Source organism: Cynocephalus volans, chromosome 7, assembly GCF_027409185.1.
Source record: "Cynocephalus volans isolate mCynVol1 chromosome 7, mCynVol1.pri, whole genome shotgun sequence".
Lineage (NCBI taxonomy): Eukaryota > Metazoa > Chordata > Mammalia > Dermoptera > Cynocephalidae > Cynocephalus > Cynocephalus volans.
Window position 1 is genome coordinate 87986476 of NC_084466.1, and position 22591 is coordinate 88009066.

Below are 22591 nucleotides of genomic sequence, written 5' to 3' on the forward strand. Positions count from 1 at the left end.
CCCTCATATCCTGGATTTCTGTCCTCATTTCATTGTGATGTGTAAGTGAATCTTCTCATATCTCATTGGGTTTCCTTAAGATTATTGTTCAGAATTCCTTTACAGTCATTTCAAGGGTTTCTAGCTCTATGGGGCCTGGCATTTGAGAATTAACATATTCTTCTGGTGGTGTCATATTTTCTTGGATTTTTATATTTCTAGTATCTGTATGTTGCTGTCTGGTCACCTGGTAAAGCAGTTGCTTCTTCTATTACTCTGCAGTATATTACTTTGAGGAGGGAGACTTCCTCTTCTTTTTCTAGTCTCCACTGGTGACTCTCCCTGTGTCAATGCAGTTGAGTGTCTGGTGGGCCACTGCATGGTGGCTGTGGCTACTATTGTAGTGTACTATTTTTGCAGCCGTGGCTATAGTGGTGGGTGTGGTGGGTGCATAAGTGGTGTTTGCCACAGACTCTGCCTAGGACTCTGCACATGTTCCCCTGCTGCTGGGTCAGGAATTCTGCCCACGGCTCCTGCCTAGGACACCATGCATACTCCTGCCTGCTGCTGGGCAGTGGGGGCTACCCGTAGCTCCTCCCTGGGACCCCGCATGTGCTTCTGTCTGCTGCCAGGTGGTAGGGGCTGCCCACAGCTCCTGCCTAGGACCCTGTGCCTGCTCTTCCCTGTCATTGGATGGTGGGGGCTGCCCACAGCTCCTGCCTAGGACCCCACGCATGCTCCTGCCTGCTGCTGGGTATTGGAGGCTGCCCATGGCTCTTGCATAGGACTGCATGCATGCTCCCACCTACTGGCTTTGGTGGGGGCTGCCCCTCAAGATAATGTTAATTTACGAAGGTCAATGAATAACAAATAAGTATATAAAATCAACTGTATAAACTGGGTAACAGATAAGTCTATAAAATCAGCTGTATTAACCTCCAATAGGTAAATGGATATACCAGTAAAACAGAAGTAGAAAATTAAATTTAAAAACTATAGCATTTAAAACACCATCAAAAAACATCAAACACTTAGGAATAAATATAACAATCTATATACACACTTCTAGATTTAAAACTACAATGTATCATTGAAAGAAATTAAGAAGACCTAAATAAAGGGAGGTATATACCATATTCACAGATTAGAATATTCAACATTGTAAAGCTGGCAATTCTCCCCACCCTGATTTGTAGATTTCAATGAAATCTCAATTAATTTCCCACCAGGTTAAGAGAATGAGAAGACAAGCCACAGACTGGGAGTAAATATTGCAAAATATTTGTATGATAATGCACTGTTACCCAAAATATACAAAGAACTCTTAAAACCAATATGAAAACAAAAAGTTAAAAACTAGGCAAGAGATCTGCACAGACCAAAGAAGGTATCTAGATGGCAAATAAGCATCTGAAAAAATGCTCAACATCGTATGTCATTAGAGAATCACAAATTAAAACAACAATGAGATACTACTATATACTTATCAGAAAGGCCAAAATTCAAAACATTGACACACCAAATGCTGGTATGCATGTGGAGCAACAGGAACTCTCATCCATTGCTGATGGGAATGGAAAATGGTACAGCCACTTTGGAAGACAGTTTGGCAATTTCTTACCAAACTAAACAGACTCGTACCATATCATTCAGCAATTGCACTCCTTGGTATTTATGCAAAGGGTTGAAAACTTACATCCATACAAAAATCTGCACACAGCTTAGAAGCAACCAAGATGTCCCCTAATAGGTGAATGGATAAACATCCATACAAAGGAATATTAATCAGCACTAAAAAGAAATGCGCTATCAAGCCACAAAAATACATGGAGGAAACTTAAAGCCATGTTACTAAGTGTAAAAAGCCAATCTGAAAAGGTTTACATACTGTATGGTTGCAACTACAAATGCTCCTTGGGGTTACATTCTAATAAACCCATCATAAGTTGAAAATATTGTAAGTCGAAACTGTATTTAATACACCTAACCTATCAAACATCATAGCTTAGCCTAGCTTACCTTAAATATGCCTAGAACAATTACACTAGCCTACATTTGGGCAAAATCATCTAACACAAAGCCCATTTTATTATAAAGTGTTGAATGTCTCATGTAATTTATTTAATACTGTATTGAAAGTAAGAAAACAGAATGGTTGTATGGGTACTCAAAGGACAGTTTCTATTGAATACATATTGCTTTCACAGCACTGTAAAGTCAAAAAGTTGTCAGTTGAACCATCATATTCAGGGACTGTCTGTATTTGGCCTTCTGGAAAAGGCAAAACTACGGTAGTAGTAAAAAGATCAGTGGTTGCCAAGGCTTTGGGGAGAGGGAAGGAAGAATTGGTAAAGCACAGGGGATTTTTAGGGCAGTGAAACTATTCTGTGTGATACTATAATAATAGATAATAACATCACGCATTTGTCAAAAATGCATAGACTGTACAACACAAAGAGAGAATCCTACTATAATCTATGGACTTGGGGTGACAGTTCATCGATTGTAACAAAGGAACTATGCTGGTGCGAGATCCTGATGGTGAGGGAGGCTGCGGATGGGAGGAGAGCATGTGGGAACTCGATGTACCTTCTGTTCACTTGTGCTGTGAACCTAGAACCGGTTTATTAATTTTTAAAAAACAAAGTCTATTAATTTTTTTAATCTAAGCAGGTTTTTTTGTGGAAATTGACATTGTTTATCAAATTTATATGGAAATGACAAGGATCAATAGTCAAGGCAATCTAGTCCATTAAGGCTGCTATAACAAAATACCATAAGCTGGGTGGCCTATCAACAATAGAAATTTCTTTCTCACGGTTTTGAAGGCAGGGAAGTCCACAATTAAGGCACCAGCAGATTTAATGTCTGAAGAGGGTCTGCTTCCTGGTTCACAAAATGGTGCCTTTCTGCTGTGTCCGCACATAGCAGAAGAGTCTAGCTAGCTCTCTGGAGACTCTCTTATAAGGGCACTAATCTTATTCTGAAGAGCTCTACTCTCATGACCTAGTCACCTCCCAGAGGCCCCACCTCCTAATATTATCACCTTAGGGGTTAGGATTTCAACATACGAATTTTGGAAGGGACACAAACACTTAGACCATAGCACTAACAGATATCAAGAGTCATTATAAACTCTATAAATTTACATAATGTGGTTTTAGTGCAAGAATAGATAAGTAGACCAAAGGGAATGAATAAAGATTCCATATAACAAACCCATACACAGTCACTTGAAATATGTCAAAGGTGACATTATAGTGCAGAGGGGAAAAGTATAATTGTTTCCATACATTTTGCTGGGTTAACTGGATAGCCTTACAAAAGAAAAGAAAAGAAAGAAAAAGGAAAAAATCTTGACCTTACCTCACACTACACACAAAAATCAACTCCATATGGGTCCTATACCTAAACGTGAAAGTAAAACTAGAAGAAAACATAGTAAAACATTTTCATGGAGTCAGGATATGCAACAGTTCCTTAAAAAGGACACAGAAAGAACTAACCAGAGAAATTGAAAAAGTCTTGAATGGGCACTTCACAAAAAATAATAATTGTGTGACAAATAAACATAAGAAACTACATCAGCTGTCAATGAGATGCAAATTAAAACCACAATGAGATCCACCAGGATGGCTGGCTAAAATGAAAAAATACAGAATAAAAAGACAGCAAGTGTTTGTAAGCAATTAAAATTTTCATACACTGCTGGTGGGGTACAAATGAGTGCAAGGGCTTTGGAAAACTGGTTAGTATCGTCTATTAAAGCCAAATATACGCATCCCTAGGAGCAAGTCATTATACTCACAGGTGTGTACCTAACAGAAATATGGGCACCATCCCCCAAGAGACAAGCACAACTGTACAATAATATGGACTGGAGCATTTATAACAGGTTGAAATCACCACAATGTCCATTAACATTAAAGTGGATGAATAAATTGTGATATATTAATACTATGAACTACTACATAGCAATGAAAATGAACAAACCACATCTGCATGCAAGGACATGGACGACTCTCACAAACATAGAGTAAAAGAAGTGACATGTGAAAGAATATGCACAGTATGATTCCACGTACATAATGTTTTTATGTACTAAACTATACACTAATATAATTGTATAGTTTCTGTACAAAACTAAATTATGGTGCTTAGGGATGCCTCCTTAGGTGGTTAAATATGAAGAAAAGCAAGGAAGTGATTACCATTTAAGTCAGGACAGTTGTCACCCTTCAGAGTGCAAGGGGTGGTGACTGGGATCGGGATCGTCTAAGGTGCTGACAGTGTTCTATTCTGCACATTTTATTTAAGCTATGTAGTGGTTACATGGGTGTTTGTGGTTCATCATTGAGCTGATATTACTATTTTGTATAATTTTTTATATGTGCTTTATATTTCACAAAAAGGTTAAATTAATGTAATAATATACAAAGGATTTAGAAATACAGTAAGAATGTTAGCAGAATTTATAGTGAAAATGGCAAATAATTTTTGGACTGATTTTTCCCTTCTGTCTTTCAATAAACAGATTATACTATATGAGAGTTTCCACACCTGGCTGAACATTATAGCCACCTGGAAAGCACTGAAAAAAATATGGATTTTTCTGTTCCATTTAAGACCAACTAAATCTTTACTTTTAACGAGTTCCTCAGTCAGTGGCACTCAAGAACAATTAGCATAGCACAGTGCAATGGTTCTGTACATTGGCTATATATATCACAGAACCACCTAGAGGGCTTTATATATACTGATCCCTGAGTCCCAACACCCACACATTCTGATTTAATTAGTCTACAGCAGAGCCTGGGTGTTAACGGTTTTTAAAAATCCCCTGATGATTTTATTATGCAGCCAAGGGTGATACCACTGGTAAAGAGTTAGAGCATGGTAGGTATCAGAATCGTTTGAGGATTTGATAAAAAATGCAAATACTCTGGACCTCAGAACACTAACTCAGATCTGTGGGGGTTGGGGCAGCTGTGTATCTGTACTTTCAACAAGTAACCAGGGAAATTCCAATGAATACAAAGTTTAAAAAACATTGGCCTTAACTAAGTATCCATGCTTGGTCAAGTCATACACATTTTTTATAATTCAATTTTCCTACAAAAAAAGGCAATGCTTGTGTTTATCTCTTTGAAATACGCTATATAACAGAATTAATAAAGAATTCAAAACGGAGTTGTGTTCAATAAATTTAAGCTTAAATAAAATATATTTTTGCCACAATTTAAGGCAAGAACTTGACGTTAGGCCCGAGCTATATGTTCACTGAAAACTGGCCCAGAAAGAAGGAAACTAAAACCTGTCTTTAGTAAAACTACATAAAATTTCTGGCTCTATAATTAACTTACTAATAACACCAATCAGCTTTTGAAAGGTAGATACTGGCATATTCTAGATTTAAAAGTGGCTGAAACATTCAACGGCCAGCAAAATACTAGCAACCACTTTTTTTATAACCTCATTAATACCACTAAAAAAAAATTTTTTTAAATGTAAAACAACTTCAAAAAGCTAGATCTCGATGAAGAGAAAATAGTCTTTCAATTTCAAAACTGCTTCCCTTTTACTGAATAATTAAAAATATATAAACACAGAACTGCCTAAAGGGCTCAATTAAACAGACTATATTGGTTTCTTTTTTGTTAAAAATGTCATTTAAAAATTTATCCAAACAGAACAGAAATCAGATAGTTTAGTTTAAATCTTTTGTTGTTGTTTAATTTCAAGCCCTAAATATTCTCCAAACGTTGAACAGATGTTACTCATATCTTTAAAAGTCTATTCCTTTATCTTCTGCTATGAATAAAATATATGAAAAAGCAGACATGGAAAAAGCATAACACTTACACATAATCATTACATTATGAAATGTTTTCCTACATATAAGGTATTTTTTAACCTCAATCAGAAGCTCTGATGTTGCCTCTAAAGAGCACTGTCCTGTACTTTAAAAAACAAAGATATACAAGGGTACTTCAAAAAGTTCATGGAAAGATTCATATTATCTTTTAATGCTATTTTTCCATGAACTTTCTGAAGTACCCTCTAGATGTATATTTGTCTATATCTGTAAATATATATTTTATCTGCAAAGTTTTATATGTACACATGTGCATGGTTTTTAACAGGTATACACATAAAATGGATACATATACATACATATATATTCACATATATATACACATATATTGTTATTTCTGAAAAAATTATATAAGAAATTTTTATGAATGTATAAATAACTTTCTTCAAAGTTACTAGAAATTACATTTGCATTGGGCTTTTATGTTACCTGAGATCTGGCAAATTTTTTGAAAAACTGCCAAGTCCCATGTAAGGAAATGGATGTCTACCTAGTTAATATAAGAAAATAAGACATTATATTTTAGGTAGCAAGTGAAATCTTGAAAATTCCTGGGAATTTTAACAATCATAAGAAGAAATATTATACAGTCATGCATTGCTTAGCAATGGGGATAATTCTAAGAAATACACTGTTAGGTGATTTCGTTGTTGTGTGTACATCATAGAGTGTTTACATAAACCCAGATGGTACATCCTACTACATGCCTAGGCTATACTTTTATATGGCAACAGTGCAGTAGGGGTGTTTACACCAGCATCACTACAAACACATGAGTAATGTGTTGTGCTGTGACTTCACAATGGCTACAATGCCACTAGGCAATAGAAATTTTTCAACTCTATTATAATCTTACGGGACCACCATCATATATGTGATCCACCATTGACCTAAACATCATTACGCAGCACATGGCTATATACTAAAAGCACTATGCTCTTTGGCTAACACTAAAAAACATTTATATTGAGTAATATTAAGAAGTATAGAAACAGGATAAAATAATAATAGGAAGGTTATCTGGAACTTTGGTGTAAGAATGGGTTGGCTAAGTCTTCTTAGATTCCTTCTTTCATTATATCAACATCTATACCAAAACTCTCCCCAAATCTATCTTTTTAAATAGATGCCAATATGCCCATTTTCATGTTCATAGTACCCATCTGTCAATATTTCTTAAGCAAACCTATCATTTTTTTATGCAGGGCTATCATTTTACAATAGAAATATATTCAAGTAAAAATATACACCTTGGTGAAGCAAGGGTCACTACCTTAAAAATACTAATGCCCTATTGAATACATTAGAAAGGTAAAAGTAAGATGATACTTGAGTAGAATCAACTAGTCTGGCCTGACCTTAAGTCTTATATGACAAAAGCAATCGTTTTTGGTAAGTTAAAACTTAAACTGATTGGCATTTTGATAAATGCTCAATGTTTCACTTATAAACCAACTGCTAGACTGCAAAGACAACTATAATCTTTTTTAAAAGCTAAAAACATTAAAAAATTAAATACACACGCTCTAGTAAATACTAAGAGAATTAGGTTAAAATTAGTAATAGTAAAACAAACAATATTTACTACTCGGTATAAAGATAAGACTAAAAGAACAGATTTCATTTATTGTGAAGCAGTTGTCCCAAAAATCAATGATATCTCACATTACAACCAAAGTCTGATACCCACAAAAAGGGATCTAGTGAATCTTTTATACTATGATTGGTCAAAACACACATGATGTCCTGTGTACAGATACATGGACACATCTTTAAAGGACTTATTTATAAACTAGTTGGGCAACCAGTCAAGTAGAAAATGAGTTAGTCTGAAAGAACACACTATATTTCAAATGGGTGAAGGAACTGGAACTATTTATCTGAAAAGAGAAAAGACTTGGAAGTAGGCCCTTATATCACTATCAGCAATAACTGGCAAGACATAGAAATCATTTCCCACTCCACCCCAGACTTCCATTTAAAAAGACAGGTAAAGGAATAAAAATGGTAAAACTCTACAACACACAGACAATGGCAGGAAGGATATATGAGCACATACAATTTCTGGAAGAATTAAAGGGGATAAAAGAGTGCTAGCTCATAAAGCAGAGAAAAGGAAGCTACACTAAGAAAGCTGCAACAGAGGAGAGTTTCCTGCCTCACAGACTCCAGGTGAGGCTGTGCATGCCAAGACGTCAAGCTTGAAGACCTGAGTTGAGAAGTGGCTGACAGGGTAACTGCAGGTCTGTTATGAAATCCCTGGCTGCTCTATCTTGTCATGCAAGGAAGCCTGCAGACTTCTCCTTACCCTCAACAATGACAGAGGACAAACCAGAGAAAAAGAAAGTAAAATAAAATAATTTAAAAAATAAAACAATTAAATGGAAGGTGATAGAGTCTGGATGTGTTGTTCCCCTCAGACTCATGTAGAAGTCTGATTCCCGATATGGCAGTGTTTGGAGCTCTTTGAGACATGGGGCAGATCTCTCATGAATGGATTAATGCTCTTCCTAGTGGGTGTGGGTAGTGAGTGAGTTCTCACTTTATTAGTTCCCACAAGAGCTGGTTGTTTAAAAGACCCTGGCACCTCCCCGCCCTCCTTGCTTCCTCTTGCCATGTGATCTGCTTGTACCCGCCGGCTGCCTGCCACTTTCCATCATGAGCAGAAGCAGTCTGAGGCCCATGCCAGATGCCGCTGTCCCAGAATCATAAGCCAAATAAACCTCTGTTCTTTATAAATTACCCAGTCTCAGGTATTCTGTTATAGCAACACAAAACGGACTAATACAGGATGGTTGGTTAAGAAAGTCAAGGAAGTCTCCCAGAAAGCAAAGCAAAACCAGAGATGGAAAATATAAGAGAAGGCTAAGTCCAAAATCCTATTAACAGAAATTCATAATTGGAGAAGGGAGTAAGTTATCTTCCTTGATAAAATAATAATAAGTATTTCCCAAGTTGAAAGGAAACATAAGACTACAAATTGAGAGGCCTAGTGGGTACAAAGGAAGATTTTTAAAAAAGACAAACTTAAACACATTATTATGAAATTTCAGAATAAAAAAGCTAAAGGGAAAATTATAAAAATCATCAGAAAGAAATGCAGATCACTTTTTTTTTCTTTTTCTTAAAGAAAACATAGGAGAAACACTTCAGGAAGTAGGACTGGACACAGACTTCATGAATACGACCCCAAAAGCACGGGCAACCAAAGGAAAAATAAACAAATGGGATTATATCAGACTAAAAAGCTTCTGCACAGCAAAAGAAACAATTAACAGAGTTAAAAGACAACCAACAGAGTGCAAGAAAATATTTGCAAAATATACATCTGACAAAGGATTAATATCCCGAATATACAAGGAACTCAGACAACTTTACAAGAAAAAAACAAGCAACCCAATTAAAAGATGGGTAAAAGAGCTAAGTAGGCATTTCTCTAAGGAAGATATACGAATGGCCAACAGACATATGAAAAAATGCTCAACATCACTCAGCATTCGGGAAGTGCAAATCAAAACCACACTGAGATACCATCTCACCCTAGTTAGGATGGCTAAAATCCAAAAGACTCTGAACGATAAATGCTGGCAAGGTTACGGAGGAAATGGAACTTTCATACATTGTTGGTGGGACTGCAAAATGGTGCAGCCTCTATGGTTCCTTGAACAATTGCAGATAGATCTACCATACGACCCAGCTATCCCACTGCTGGGAATATACCCAGAAGAATGGAAATCATCAAGTCAAAGGTATACCTGTTCCCCAATGTTCATCGCAGCACTCTTTACAATAGCTAAGAGTTGGAACCAGCCCAAATGTCCATCATCAAATGAGTGGATATGGAAAATGTGGTATATCTACACAATGGAATACTACTCTGCTATAAAAAAGAATGAAATACTGCCATTTGCAGCGACATGGATGGACCTAGAGAGAATTATATTAAGTGAAACAAGTCAGGCACAGAAAGAGAAATATCACATGTTCTCACTTATTTGTGGGAGCTAAAAATAAATAAATAAATACACACACACACACACACACACACACACACACACACACAAAACGGGGGAGGGGGAGGAAGACACAACAATTACAATTCCTTGAAGTTGATACAAGTGAACAGAAAGGAGATTGTTGGGAGGGAGGGGGGAGAGGGAGGAGGGAGGGAGGTTTCGGTAATGGGCCACAATAATCAACCACATTGTATATCGACAAAATAAAATAAAATAAAAAGAAAGAAATGCAGATCACCTACAAATAACTAGGATGAGAATAGTATTAGACTTCTAGTCAGCAACAATGCTAGTTAACAATGGACAAATGCTTTTAAAGTTCTGAAAGAAAATAAGTTACAATCTAGAATTTTATACCTAATCAAATGACCAATCAAAAATGAGGACAGAATTAGACATTTACAGACATGTACAGACAGATCTTAGGGGGTTAATTCAGGATGAAATTTAAAAAATAATAAAGTTATTTCTTGCTAAACAAGAAAGAGAATCCAAACCTGGAGAGAAATGAGGATAAGCCCCAAGATGACATTTAACACCAGACCACGATAGCAACCAGCTTATGGAAACTGGAGCAGAGAGAGAGAGATTCTGGGAAGGAGAAGCCCAAGACAAACCTGAGCTTGTCTGCAATAGAAACAAAAAAATGCAAGAAAAGAAATATAAGCAACCGGAAATACCAGTAAAAACAAAATGTCACAGACCAAACTGGAGCCTCCAGTGCAAATTAAAACAGGAAGCCAATGAATTCCAAGGAGCAGATTTCAAGGGATAAACAGAATGTTTAAGAATCTGAAAGATAACAGGGATATGGTAAAGAAGGCATATGTTACTTCTACCAACAGGAAATATGAAAAGTGATTAGAAAATTAGGGCTGTAATCCTTCCACAGTTACTTGATTTTCTAACCATGTACACGTATCTTGGATTTTAAAAATTCTGGTAAGGTACCATATACAAGAAGCCAAAAGATCAAAGAAAAGAATTTCGTGAGGGGCAAATCTGGATGCAATACAAGGAAGACCTTTTTTAAACCCTTAAAGATGTTCAAATAGAAAACAAATGAATTAAACACCATAAGAATCGAAGCAGAGATTAAATGACCTCCTAAATGGGATGCTAAAAATGGGATTCCCATACTATGTAGTACAGAATAAATTCAACCACTTGATCATTTAACAAATGACCTAAGACTTTCCACCTCTAAAACTTTTCACTCCTGTGTAGGAAGTATATCAGGAGACAACAGCCTCTTTAGACGTGAGAGCTATTACTCAGGATGGAAAGTTTAGCACTACTGACAAAAGTTAGAAAAAAAGAAAAAATGAGAAACATAAAATAAAAAGAGGGCACAGATTGGAATTTATACCATGAAAGCAATTATTTATTCTCATAACAAATGGTAGCACACTTGCCCTAAATACTTAATTTAAAAAATGACATGACCAGTAAGGAAAATATGTTATTAGAACTTTTACAACAGTCTTATAATAAGTTTAATACATAATACTATTTGCTTGATTAATTCAAATCAATATTCAAAATTATTTATTCACTTTTTCTAATAACAATATTAATTTTAAATCAATAAAAGTATAAATTATGAAAAAACTCCACCATATCCATGCAATCTTATTAAATTTCTCTCTTACCAATCATAACCCACAGCAAATGATGTTTCAATTACAGGAGCAATGAGTTTTGCAGCTGTCAAGATGTATTTTTCTGCCATGGCTTTCCTATATCAAACAAACAAAAAAGTTATATTTAAAAATACAGAATTTGCTAAGTACTGTCATTTGATCATTACACATTATTTACATGTATTGCAATATAACTCTGCACCCCATAAATATGTACAATCAATACATTCCAATTAAAAAATACATTTCCTTTTAAAAAAAAAGGAATATAGTATAAAAATAGTTTGGATTTATTTCTTAAAATTTAAGTATAAGCATTATCTATCAAAAACATACCACAAAAGCCTACCAAATGATGGGACAGCTGTGCTAGAAATCTATTTCTAAATCAGGTTAAAAACCATGACTAAGGGGCTAGCTGGTTAGCTCAGTTGGTTAGAACATGGTGTTATAACGCCAAGGTCAAGTGTTCGGGTACCCCAACTGACCAGCTGCCAAGAAAAAAAAAAACTGGGAAACATGATTAGCAAGCCGTCATTGCCTTCTGGGTCAACAGTGTTCACTTCTTTTCTTTTTCTGTTTTATGATGCCTCTGACAAACTGAAGAAAGAGACACTGGAGAGACACAAGGTTCTGCTGCAGAAATAACATAACCTACACTGTGGACATGAGAGTAAAAAGTGAAATGGCCAATAAAGAAATAGTGTGTGGAAAACAGCAAAACTGAATTACCACATGTTGTTTTTGTGTGTGTATATATGTTTATATGTATACAGGTGTGCATATGTAAAATGTACATCATCACCATTACTGGAAAATGCCACTGTTTTTCAAAGTGGAAATACCAATGTATAGTGGTGGATGAAAGTCCCCTTACTCACTTCTTAGATTTATATACATAGCAGTTTTTTAAATAGACTTAAAATGTATATACTATTTCGTAACCTGCTCTTCATACTTAATATGGAAATAATATCTTTTCAAGTCATGAAACATTCATTTTGTGATAGTTCTTTCTTTTTGCATATCTATCTTAAACTTTTTATTTTGAGACAACTGTAGGTTCACGTGCATTTGTAAAAAATAGTAGAGATCCCATGTACTCTTTACCCGGTTTCTCCCAATGGTAACATCTTTCCAACCTACAGTACAATATCACAACCAGAATAGTGGCATTGACACAGTCAAGATACAGAATATCTCCATATAGTGGATCACACTGATTGATTTTCAAATAATGAACCAGTCTTGCATCCTTCAAATTGATTTTCAGATAATGAACCAGTCTTGCATCCTACCTGGTCATGGCATACAATTTAAAAATATATTCCTGAATTCTTTTTTTAAACAGCTTTATAGAGATATAAGTCACATACCATACAATTCACCCACATAAATAAATGGTTTAAGTATATTCAGATTTGTGCAACAATCACCACAATCATTTAAAAATAATTCTCATTACCCCAAAGAGAAACCCAGTACTCATTAGCAGACAGACACTTCATTTTAATTACCAACCACCCAGCCTCTGGCAACCACTAATCTACTTTCTGTCTTTATAGATTTGCCTACTCTGTCCCTTTTATACAAATGGAATCATAGAATTGTGATTTTTTATGACTGGCTTATTTATAGTGTTTTCAAGGTTCATCTGTATGCATTAATACTTACTCCTTTTTATGGCTGAATAACATTCCATTGTTTGGATAGACTATATGTTATTTATACATTCATGAGTTGTTAAGACATTTGGAGTTCCACTTTTTCAATATTATAAATAATGTTGCCATGAACGTTCATGTACAAGTTGTTATAAGGACACATGCTCTAATTTCTTTTGGGTATATACCCTGGAGTGAAATTGCTGGGTCACAGGGTTAAGTCTATGTTTAACCTTTAGGGGAACTTCCAGACTGTTTTCCAAAGTGGCTGTACCATTTTATATTCCCACCACCAGCATACAAGCGTTCCAACTTCTCCACATCCTCACCAATGCTTATTTTCTGTCTTTTTCTTATTATGGTTGGTATAAAGTGGTATCTCATTGCAGTTTTGAGCTGCAGTTCCCTAACAACTACTGAAGTCGAGAATCTTTTCATGTGCTTATCGGGCTTTTGCATATCTATCTTAAAGAAATGTCTATGCAGATCCTTTGCACATTTTTAATTGGGTTATTAGTCTTTTTATTGACTTGAAAGTTATTTATATACTATAGAAATAAGTCCCCTTGTAGATACATGATTTGTAAATATTTTCTCCCATTCAGTGGGTTGTCTTTTCACTCCCTGGATAATGTTCTTGGAAGAAAATAAGTTTTTAATTTTGATGAAGTCCAATCTCCTTTTCTTTTGTTACTCGTGCTTTTGGTGTCTTATCTAAGAAACCATTGCCTAATCCAAAGTCAATAATACTTATTTCTATTTTTTTCTAATAATTTTATAGTTTTAGCTATTACATTTAAGTCCATTTTGAGGTAATTTTTGTGTATGGTGTGAGAGAAGTCCAACTTCATTCTTTTGGATGAGTATATCCAATTTTCCCAGTACCATTTGTTGAAAAGACTATCTTTCCTCCCATAAAATTGTCTTGGTCCCTTAATTGACTATAAATGCAAGGGTTTATTTCTGGACTCTCAACTCCATTCCATTGATTCATATGTCTATGTTTATGCTAGTACCACAGTGTCTTAATTAGTGTAGCTTTGTAGTTTCAGTCCTTCAACTTTGCTCTTCTTTTTCTACATTGTTTGGGCTATTCAGGATTCCTTACATTTCCATAAGAATTTTAGGATCAACTTGTCACTTTCTGCACAAACACTGCTGGGATTTTGATAAAGACTGTATGGAATCTGTAAATCAATTTGGGAAGCACTGCCATCTTAACAATATTAACTGCCTATCCATAAGCATGTGATGTCAGCTTTCAATAATGTTTTATAGTTTTCAGAGTACAGATTTTACATTCCTTTTGTTAAATTTATTCCTAATAATTACTTTTTTATGCTACTGTAAATGTAATTGTTAATTTCATTATTGGATAGTTCACTAGTAGTGTATAGCATATTTCTTTACTACAGTATGATTTTTGTATAGATTTTTTTCTCTGTAACCTTGCTGAACTCATTTATTAATTGTAATAGTTTTTATTGGATTCCTTAGGATTTTCTATAAAGAAGATCATGTCATCTGCAAACAGACAGTTTTTCTTGTTCATTTCCAACCTGGATGTCTCTTACTTGACTTTTTTCTGCCTAACTGCCAAAACTAGAACCTCCAGTACAATGTTGATTAGAATTGGTAAAACTGGATATCGCTCTCTTGTTCCTGATCTTAGGTGGAAAACATTCAGCTTCAGCTGTGTTAGCTGTGGGATTTTCATAGACGCACTTTATCAGATTGAGGAATTTCCTTCTACTCCTATCTTGTCGAGCTTTTTGTTTGTTTTTATCATGAAAGCATTTTGGATTTTGTCAATATTTTTTGCTTCTTCATTCTTCTGGTATCCTGTATTATATCAACTGATTTTCAGATGTTAAGCCAATCTCAGGTTCCTGAGAAAAATCCCACTTGATCACGTGCATAATTCTTTTTATATTTTGTTAATATATTGGCTTGCTTGTATTTTCTTGAGGATTTTTGCATGTATATTCATAAAATATTGGTCTGTAGTTTTCTTTTTTTGTGTGGTACTTTGTCTGAGGGGCCTTGTTACCAGTAGATGATGACTAAAGCCCTTAACTCTCCACTAAGCTTCCTGTGACACCTCCCAGGAGAAAGGGGGAGGGGTGTTTCCTAACTGCTGGGTGGGGCTGGAATTCCAGGCTCCCCCTGTGTCATCCACTGACACCAGAGGTGTTTGACTTGTGAATGGCCTTCAGGGATTAAAGTCCTGCTCCCTACCTGGCCTTCTCTGATGCCACCCCAGTGGAGTACTGGGGTGTTTCCTCACAGCCTTGCAAGGGTGGCCATCTAGGCTCCCCACTCAGCTTCTGCTACTGTATGTGGCGGTGCAGCCAGATTTTTCTGTGGTATTTGTCTAAAAGTTTTTGTATTTGTAGCGTATCCTTTTTTTTTGGTGCATACGTTGGTGGTTTCTGGTGGCCAGTTTCTTCATCTCCCAGTCTGATATATGAGGGGAACTCACTACCATGTGTTCCTCGGGTCCAAAGGTCACTTGCTGATCTGCCCTCTACTCTCCACATTTATTGTATTTGTTTTATATATAACTTCCAGTGGTTTTAGCTGTACTTAAGTGGGAAGAATAAAAAAAAGTATGTCTACTTTATTTTCCCATAAGTGTAAGTCTCTGTTTTATTTTTATTGTTAAACTAATTCTTAAAGATTAAAGGCCATCCATCCATACAATGGATTCAGCCTGAAAAGGGAAGGAGATTCTGATATATGTTGCAAGATGGATAAACCTTGAGGACACTGTGCTGAGTGCAATAAGCTGGCACACACACAAAAATACTGTATGATTACTATGAGGAACCCATTGTAGTCAAAATCATAGAGACAGAAAGTAGAATGGTGGCTGCCAGGGGCTGGGGTAGAGAGGGACAGCGAGTTAGTGTTTAACAGGTGTAGAGTTTCAGTTCTGCAAGATGAGTCGAGTTCTGGAGACTGATTATACAACAATGGGAATGTACTTAACACGACTGAACTGTACACTTAAAAATGATCAAGATGGTAAGTTTTTTGTTATATATATTTTGCCACAATTAAAAAAAAAAGATTAAGGACCCTTCATTACGTGGTATACTCCTAATATATCTATTGCATGTTCAATAAGTATTAAAATTTTCAAATTACAGCTGGCAAAGACTAGGTACCTATGATATTGCAATATAATAAGAAATATACCTGGTCTTCATCTGGGTTCCTGGCACAGACCTAAAACCGTGGGAATTTCCTGAGTGACAGAAGTGGTTTTTGTCATTTATGAGACTGGAGTTTATTCTAATGGCTCCTAGAAAGCTTCAAGATGGGGGCGAGCTGCCAGAGGAACCAACCGGTAATTAGAGGGTTGGAACTTTCAGCCCCATCCCATGACCTCTGGGAGGAGAAGGGCTGGAGATTGAGTTCAATCACCAATGGCCAATGATATAACCAATTATGCCTATGTAATGGAACCTCTATAAAAACCCTAAATGATGGAGTTTGAAGAGCTTCCACGTTGGTGAACACAAGGAGGTGCTGGGAGGGGTTGTGGAAGCTCTGCACCCCTTCCCAAGTACACTAACCTATGCATCTCTTCCATTTGCTTGTTTTTGATGTATCCTTTAAAATAAATGTAAGTAAAGTATTTTTCTGAGTTCTGTGAGCTGTTCTTAAAAATTATGGAACCTGAGCAGGGGTGGTGGTGGAAACTCCCCAATTTATAGTAAGTTGGTCAGAGGTACAGGAGGCCCAGATTTGCAATTGGCATCTGTAATGGGGGCGGGGCAATCTTGTGGTACTGAGTCCTTAACCTGTGGGGTCTGCACTAACTCTGGGTAGTTAGTGTCAGAACTGAATTGAATTGTTGGACCTGCACTTGGTATCCAGGGAGCTGGATAATCGGTTGTCGGTGTGAGAAAAGCCACACATTTGTTGTCAGAAGTGCTATAAGTAGAAACAGGTTACAGTACCCTATTGGAGGAAGGAAAAACTGAAATAAATATAATTTTGTTTCTCAGAGTTGATATTTATTCTGGAGGCAGGACAAAATTACATAACATCATAATTTTTGAAATCAAGGTAATATAAACAAAGTTCCAATACTGCACTAAATGCAGAGGGAAAGTGAGTTACAAGATAATTGAGTAAGAATAATCGGGATTAGCATGAGATTATTTTGAAGGAAAAAAGAGAATTCAGTAAAGCACAGAAATGGTGAAATAATAGCACTATTCAAGAAATATATTGAATATAACAATTTAGTAAGAAACAATCAGAATGTAACCCTTTTATAAAAATTAAAACTATGTTATTAAGTTTTAATGATTAAGTGCCCAAAAAGTTACCTTTCACGTTCCATTTGCCTAAGATGATCATTTTTTATTGCTTCAATCACTAAGTTAGTATGAGAATCATCCTGGAAAAAATGAAAGTTACAAAAAAGAAAAAAAAACTCAGAAGTAAACACCAAGGCCCCCCCACTAACTACTTATATGAAATGGAGAGTAAATTAATCCTTCTAAACTAATTTCCCCTATGTAAAGTAGAACTTTTTTTTCTTACTTCTGATTACCTACCACATTCTCCATTGAACTAACATAGATTTTAAGCAGCTGATAAGAGGGTCACGCTGAAAAGATTAGGATCGAGTATACAGAAGCTGTGATTGTTAGTACAAATGTGTGATATTATTATTCTAAACTAGACTATACATGCTATAATGACCATCAATTGATTAGTACAATTCATATTTCTACTCCCCATTAAGAAAACAGATTTTTTTTTCAGAATGTGTATTATTTTTTCTCAATACAAACATAATGTGTAACTAACATTTACAGAGCACTTTACTATACTCCGGGTACTATTTTAAGCATTTCACATGCATTAACTCATTTAATCCTTACACCCTATAAGGTAGGTTATTACAATTAGTCCCATTTCATATATAAAGGAACTGAAGCACACGAAGTGGAAGAACTGAATGTGGGGGCCAGGTCTCTGGCTTCAGAGCCTACACTCACTAACCACAAAGCTACGACACCCTTACGATCTATTATGAAAACATATTAAGTTCAGCTCTATGAAATTGAAAGTATTTTTATCTATAAACACAGGCAATCTCATATGGTTTGACTTAATATAAAATAATACACGTCATACCAATAATTTATGTGTAAAACTCTGGAAAATATTTTTAAAGCATTAAGAAAAACAATCTCATTGTCCAGAAACTACTGTTCCAATTTTGATGTTATTTCTTCCAGTTTATGTTCAAGTATAGGTGTGTATCTATATTTTTCCACTTACCATTACAAAATATTTCCCTAGGTCTTTGAAAATATGACTTTTCATGCTGTATTATGTTCTACTCTATGAATAAAGATAAGGAATTACTTTATGTCATTCCAGATATATTTATTACACATGGTTTAGGTTCCAGCTCTTCAACAATGACTTTAAAAAGATCAAAAGGATTTAAGGGTTCCTTTTTTGAGATATTACCCTTGATGAATGACATATAACCTTATTTTAAATAACATTCTCCTTTTTTTACTAAAATTGTGCAGTCAGTCTGTTTTAATCATATGCCCTTTCAATGAAGAGCCCATTCCCAACCTAATTTAAATAACAAATGCAATAAATATATTAATGATAAAACACATTAATATAGGCCTGGGAAAAACCCCAAAAGTCATCCACTCCAACTTTCTCATTCTGGTAACACAAAAGCACAGATAATTAGGACTACAAAACTGTCTTTTTCATACTCACGCTTGGTGAAATATATTTATCATCTTCATCAATTTCTAATGGAACAGCAATCAATTTTTGGAATGCCTTCTTCATTTTTTCTCTGTCTCCAATGGCAAAATAACTAAGAATTAGGTTGAAGCCTGCCTTCAGGTTTGGTGCCATACTCATTATGTGCTCAAATGAATTAATGGCATCTGCATACTGACCAGTCGTAATAAATGTAACTCCAATATTCTGCGTTATTTTAATCCTAAAGAAAAATAAACATGGATTGGCTTTAAAAGTCTGAATTCTTGGACTCCATCCCCAGCCCGGCGAGTGTGAGCCGATCAGAGAGGCACTCAGCCGGAGAGACCCAAGATCCGCAGAGACCAAACACCCTGTGGTGCCAGCGTGTGACCCAGCAGATAGGACTGCCACCGCCGCCGGACTCCATCCCTAGCCTGGCCGAGTGCATGCCAATCAGAGAGGTGCCCAGCTGGAGAGGCCCAAGATCCACAGAGACCATGCACCCTTCGGTGCCAGTGCACAACCCAACAGCTAGGCCTCACCACTGCTGCCCGACTCCATCCACAGCCCGGCCAAGTGCGCGCCCGCCGATCAGAGAGGCACCCTAAGGAGAGGCCCAAGATCCGCGGAGACCACACGCCCTGCAGTGCCAGTGAGTAACCCAGCAGGTAGGACTCACCGCCACTGCCCGACTCCATCCCCAGCCTGGCCGAGTGTGTGCTGAACAGAGAGGCTCCTCCCCAGAGAAGCCCAAGACCCGAGAAGACCATGCACCCAAGGCACCAGTGGGCAACCGAGCAGACACTGAGGCAGCCGTGCCAAACTGGCAACCCCAACAGCATCCTAGCCAGACAATACTGTAGAACCAGTGGACCCTGAAATCCCCTGCCACAATGACTAGACATCAAAGGAAAGATACCAGAAATACGAAAAATCAAGAAAGTACACCACTAAAGGGTAATAACTCTCAAGCTCTAGATCCTATAGAACAAGAAGCCCTTGAAATGACTGACAAGGAATTTCGAGTGATAATTCTAAGAAAACTGAATGAGATACAAGAAAACTCAGCTAGACAACATGATGAAATGAGGAAAAGTATACAGGACCTGAAAGAAGAAATGTACAAGGAAATCAATGACCTGAAAAAGAATGCAGCAGAGCTTGCCAAACTGAAGAATTCATTCAATGACATAAAAACACAACAGAGAGTTTAACCAGCAGGCTTGCAGAAGTAGAAAAGAGAACTTTTTACCTCCAAGATGGGCTGTTTGAAATAACACAGGCAGACCAAAAAAAAAAAAAAAAAAGAATTAAAGGTATTGAAGAAAATCTGAGAGAGATTATCAGACAACCTTAAGAGCTCAAATATCTGAGTCATGGGATTACAGAAGGGGAGGAAAAAGGAGATTGCATTGAAAACATATTCAACAAAATAGTGGCAGAAAACTTCCCAGTTATTGGAAAAGACAGATCTTCAGATTCAGGAAGCTCAAAGATCCCCAAACATATTCAACCCAAAAAGGTCTTCTCCAAGACATGTTACACTCAAATTGGCAAAACTCAAAGACAAAGAGAGAATCTTAAAAGCTGCAAGAGAGAAGCGTCAAATCACTTATAAGGGAGCCCCAATCAGACTAACACCAGACTTTTCATCACAAACCCTAAAAGCCAGAAAGGAATGGGATGATATATTCAAAATACTAAAAGACAGAGATTGCCAGCCAAGAATACCCTACCCCGCAAGGCTATCCTACTGAAATGAAGGGCAAATAGTATATTTCTCAGACAAACAAAAACTGCGAGAGTTCACCACCACACGACCGCCCTTACAAGAAATTCTCAAGGGAGTACTGGGTTTGGTACCTGAAAAATAACTACCACTGCCATAGAAACTCAAGAAAAATCAAAACCCACTAGTAAAATAAAAATGCCAACAATGAAGAGAAAAAAAAAAGTTTATCTACAACCCAAGGAACCAACAAATACTGAAGACAAACAGGAAATCAGAAAGAAAGGAACAAAAGACACTTAAGACATCAAAACAAAAATCAATAAAAACTAGGAGTAAATCAACACTTTTCAATAACAACTCTAAATGTAAAAGGATTAAATTCCCCAATCAAAAGACAAAGACTGGCTGACTGGATTAAAAAGGAGGACCCAACTAAATGCTGCCTTCAAGAGACCCACCTCACCCATAAAGACTCACATAGAGTAAGAGTGAAAGGATGGAAAAAGATTTACCATGCAAACAGAAATGAAAAACGAGCTGGAGTAGCTATTCTTATATCTGATAAAATAGACTTTAAACTAAAAACCATAAAAAGAGACAATGAGGGACACTATGTAATGATAAAAGGATTGATCCATCAAGAAGACATAACAATCAAAAATACATATGCACCCAATGTCGGAGCAGCCAGATTTATAAAGCAACTCTATTAGACCTAAAGAAGGAAATAGACACTAATACCATAATAGCAGGGGACCTGAACACCCCACTGTCAATATTGGACAGATCATCTAGGCAAAGAATCAGCAGAGAAACACAAGATCTAAATAACACTCTAGACCAATTGGACTTGGCAAATATCTATAAAACACTCCATCCAACAACTTCAGAATATTCATTCTTCTCATCAGCACATGGATCATTCTCCAGGATAGATCACATGTTAGGTCACAAATCAAGTCTCAACAAATCCAAAAAAATTGGAATTATCCCAAGTATTTTCTGAGACCACAATAGATTAAAACTACAAATTAAAAACAAACGAAATTCTGGAAACTATCCAAACACATGGAAATTAAACAGCATTCTACTTAATAAATATGGGTCCAAGAAGTAATCAAACAGGAAACCAAAAAATTTCTTGAAACTAATGAAACAATGATACATCATACCAAAACCTGTGGGATACTGCAAAAGCAGTACTAAGGGAGAAATTTATCACATTAAATGCTTACTTCAGAAGAATGGAAAGATGAAAAATGAACAACCTAATACTTCACCTTAAAGAACTAGAAAAACAAGAACAATCCCAACCCAAAATCAGCAGATGGAAAGAAATCATTAAGATCAGAGCAGAACTTAATGAAATTGAAACCCAAAAAATGATACAAAAGATCAATGAATCAAAAAGTTGGTTTTTTTAAAAGATAAATAAAATTGACAAACCATTAGCATGGCTAACTAAAAAAAGAAGCGAGAAGATCCAAATAACAAAAATTAGAAATGAAAAAGGTGATATTACAACTGATACATCTGAAATACAAGGAATCATTCGACATTACTATAAACAATTATACGCCAAGAAATTTGAAAATTTGGAGGAAATGGATAAATTTCTGGACACACACAAACTACCAAAACTCAGCCAAGAAGATGTAGAAAATCTGAACAGACCAATAACAATAAAGGAGATTGAAGCTGTTATCAGAAGGCTCCCAACAAAGAAAAGCCCAGGACCAGATCGATTCACAGCAGAATTCTACCAAACATTCAAAGAGGAATTGACAACAATTCTCTACAAACTATTCCAAAAGACTGAAACAGAGGCAATTCTCCCAACTCATTCTACGAAGCAAACATCACCCTGATACCCAAACCAGGTAAAGATACAACTAACAAAGAAAACTACATGCCATACT

At 36.2% G+C, this 22591-nt stretch overlaps 1 protein-coding gene across 7 annotated transcripts in view; it reads right to left on the minus strand.

Annotated features, from left to right (window-relative positions):
• Positions 1–22591, minus strand: part of IFT88 (intraflagellar transport 88) — a 162089-nt gene that overhangs the window by 98734 nt on the left and 40764 nt on the right. For 4 of the 7 annotated variants that reach the window (XM_063101881.1, XM_063101883.1, XM_063101878.1 and 1 more), the window contains 3 exons: positions 18950–19181; positions 17521–17591; positions 11523–11609 (listed from right to left, as the gene is read on the minus strand). In XM_063101881.1, coding sequence (XP_062957951.1) covers positions 11523–11609; positions 17521–17591; positions 18950–19181 — 390 coding nt within the window. The remainder of the gene's footprint in view (positions 1–11522; positions 11610–17520; positions 17592–18949; positions 19182–22591) is intronic. The other 3 variants (XM_063101884.1, XM_063101885.1, XM_063101882.1) reach the window with 1 other exon arrangement.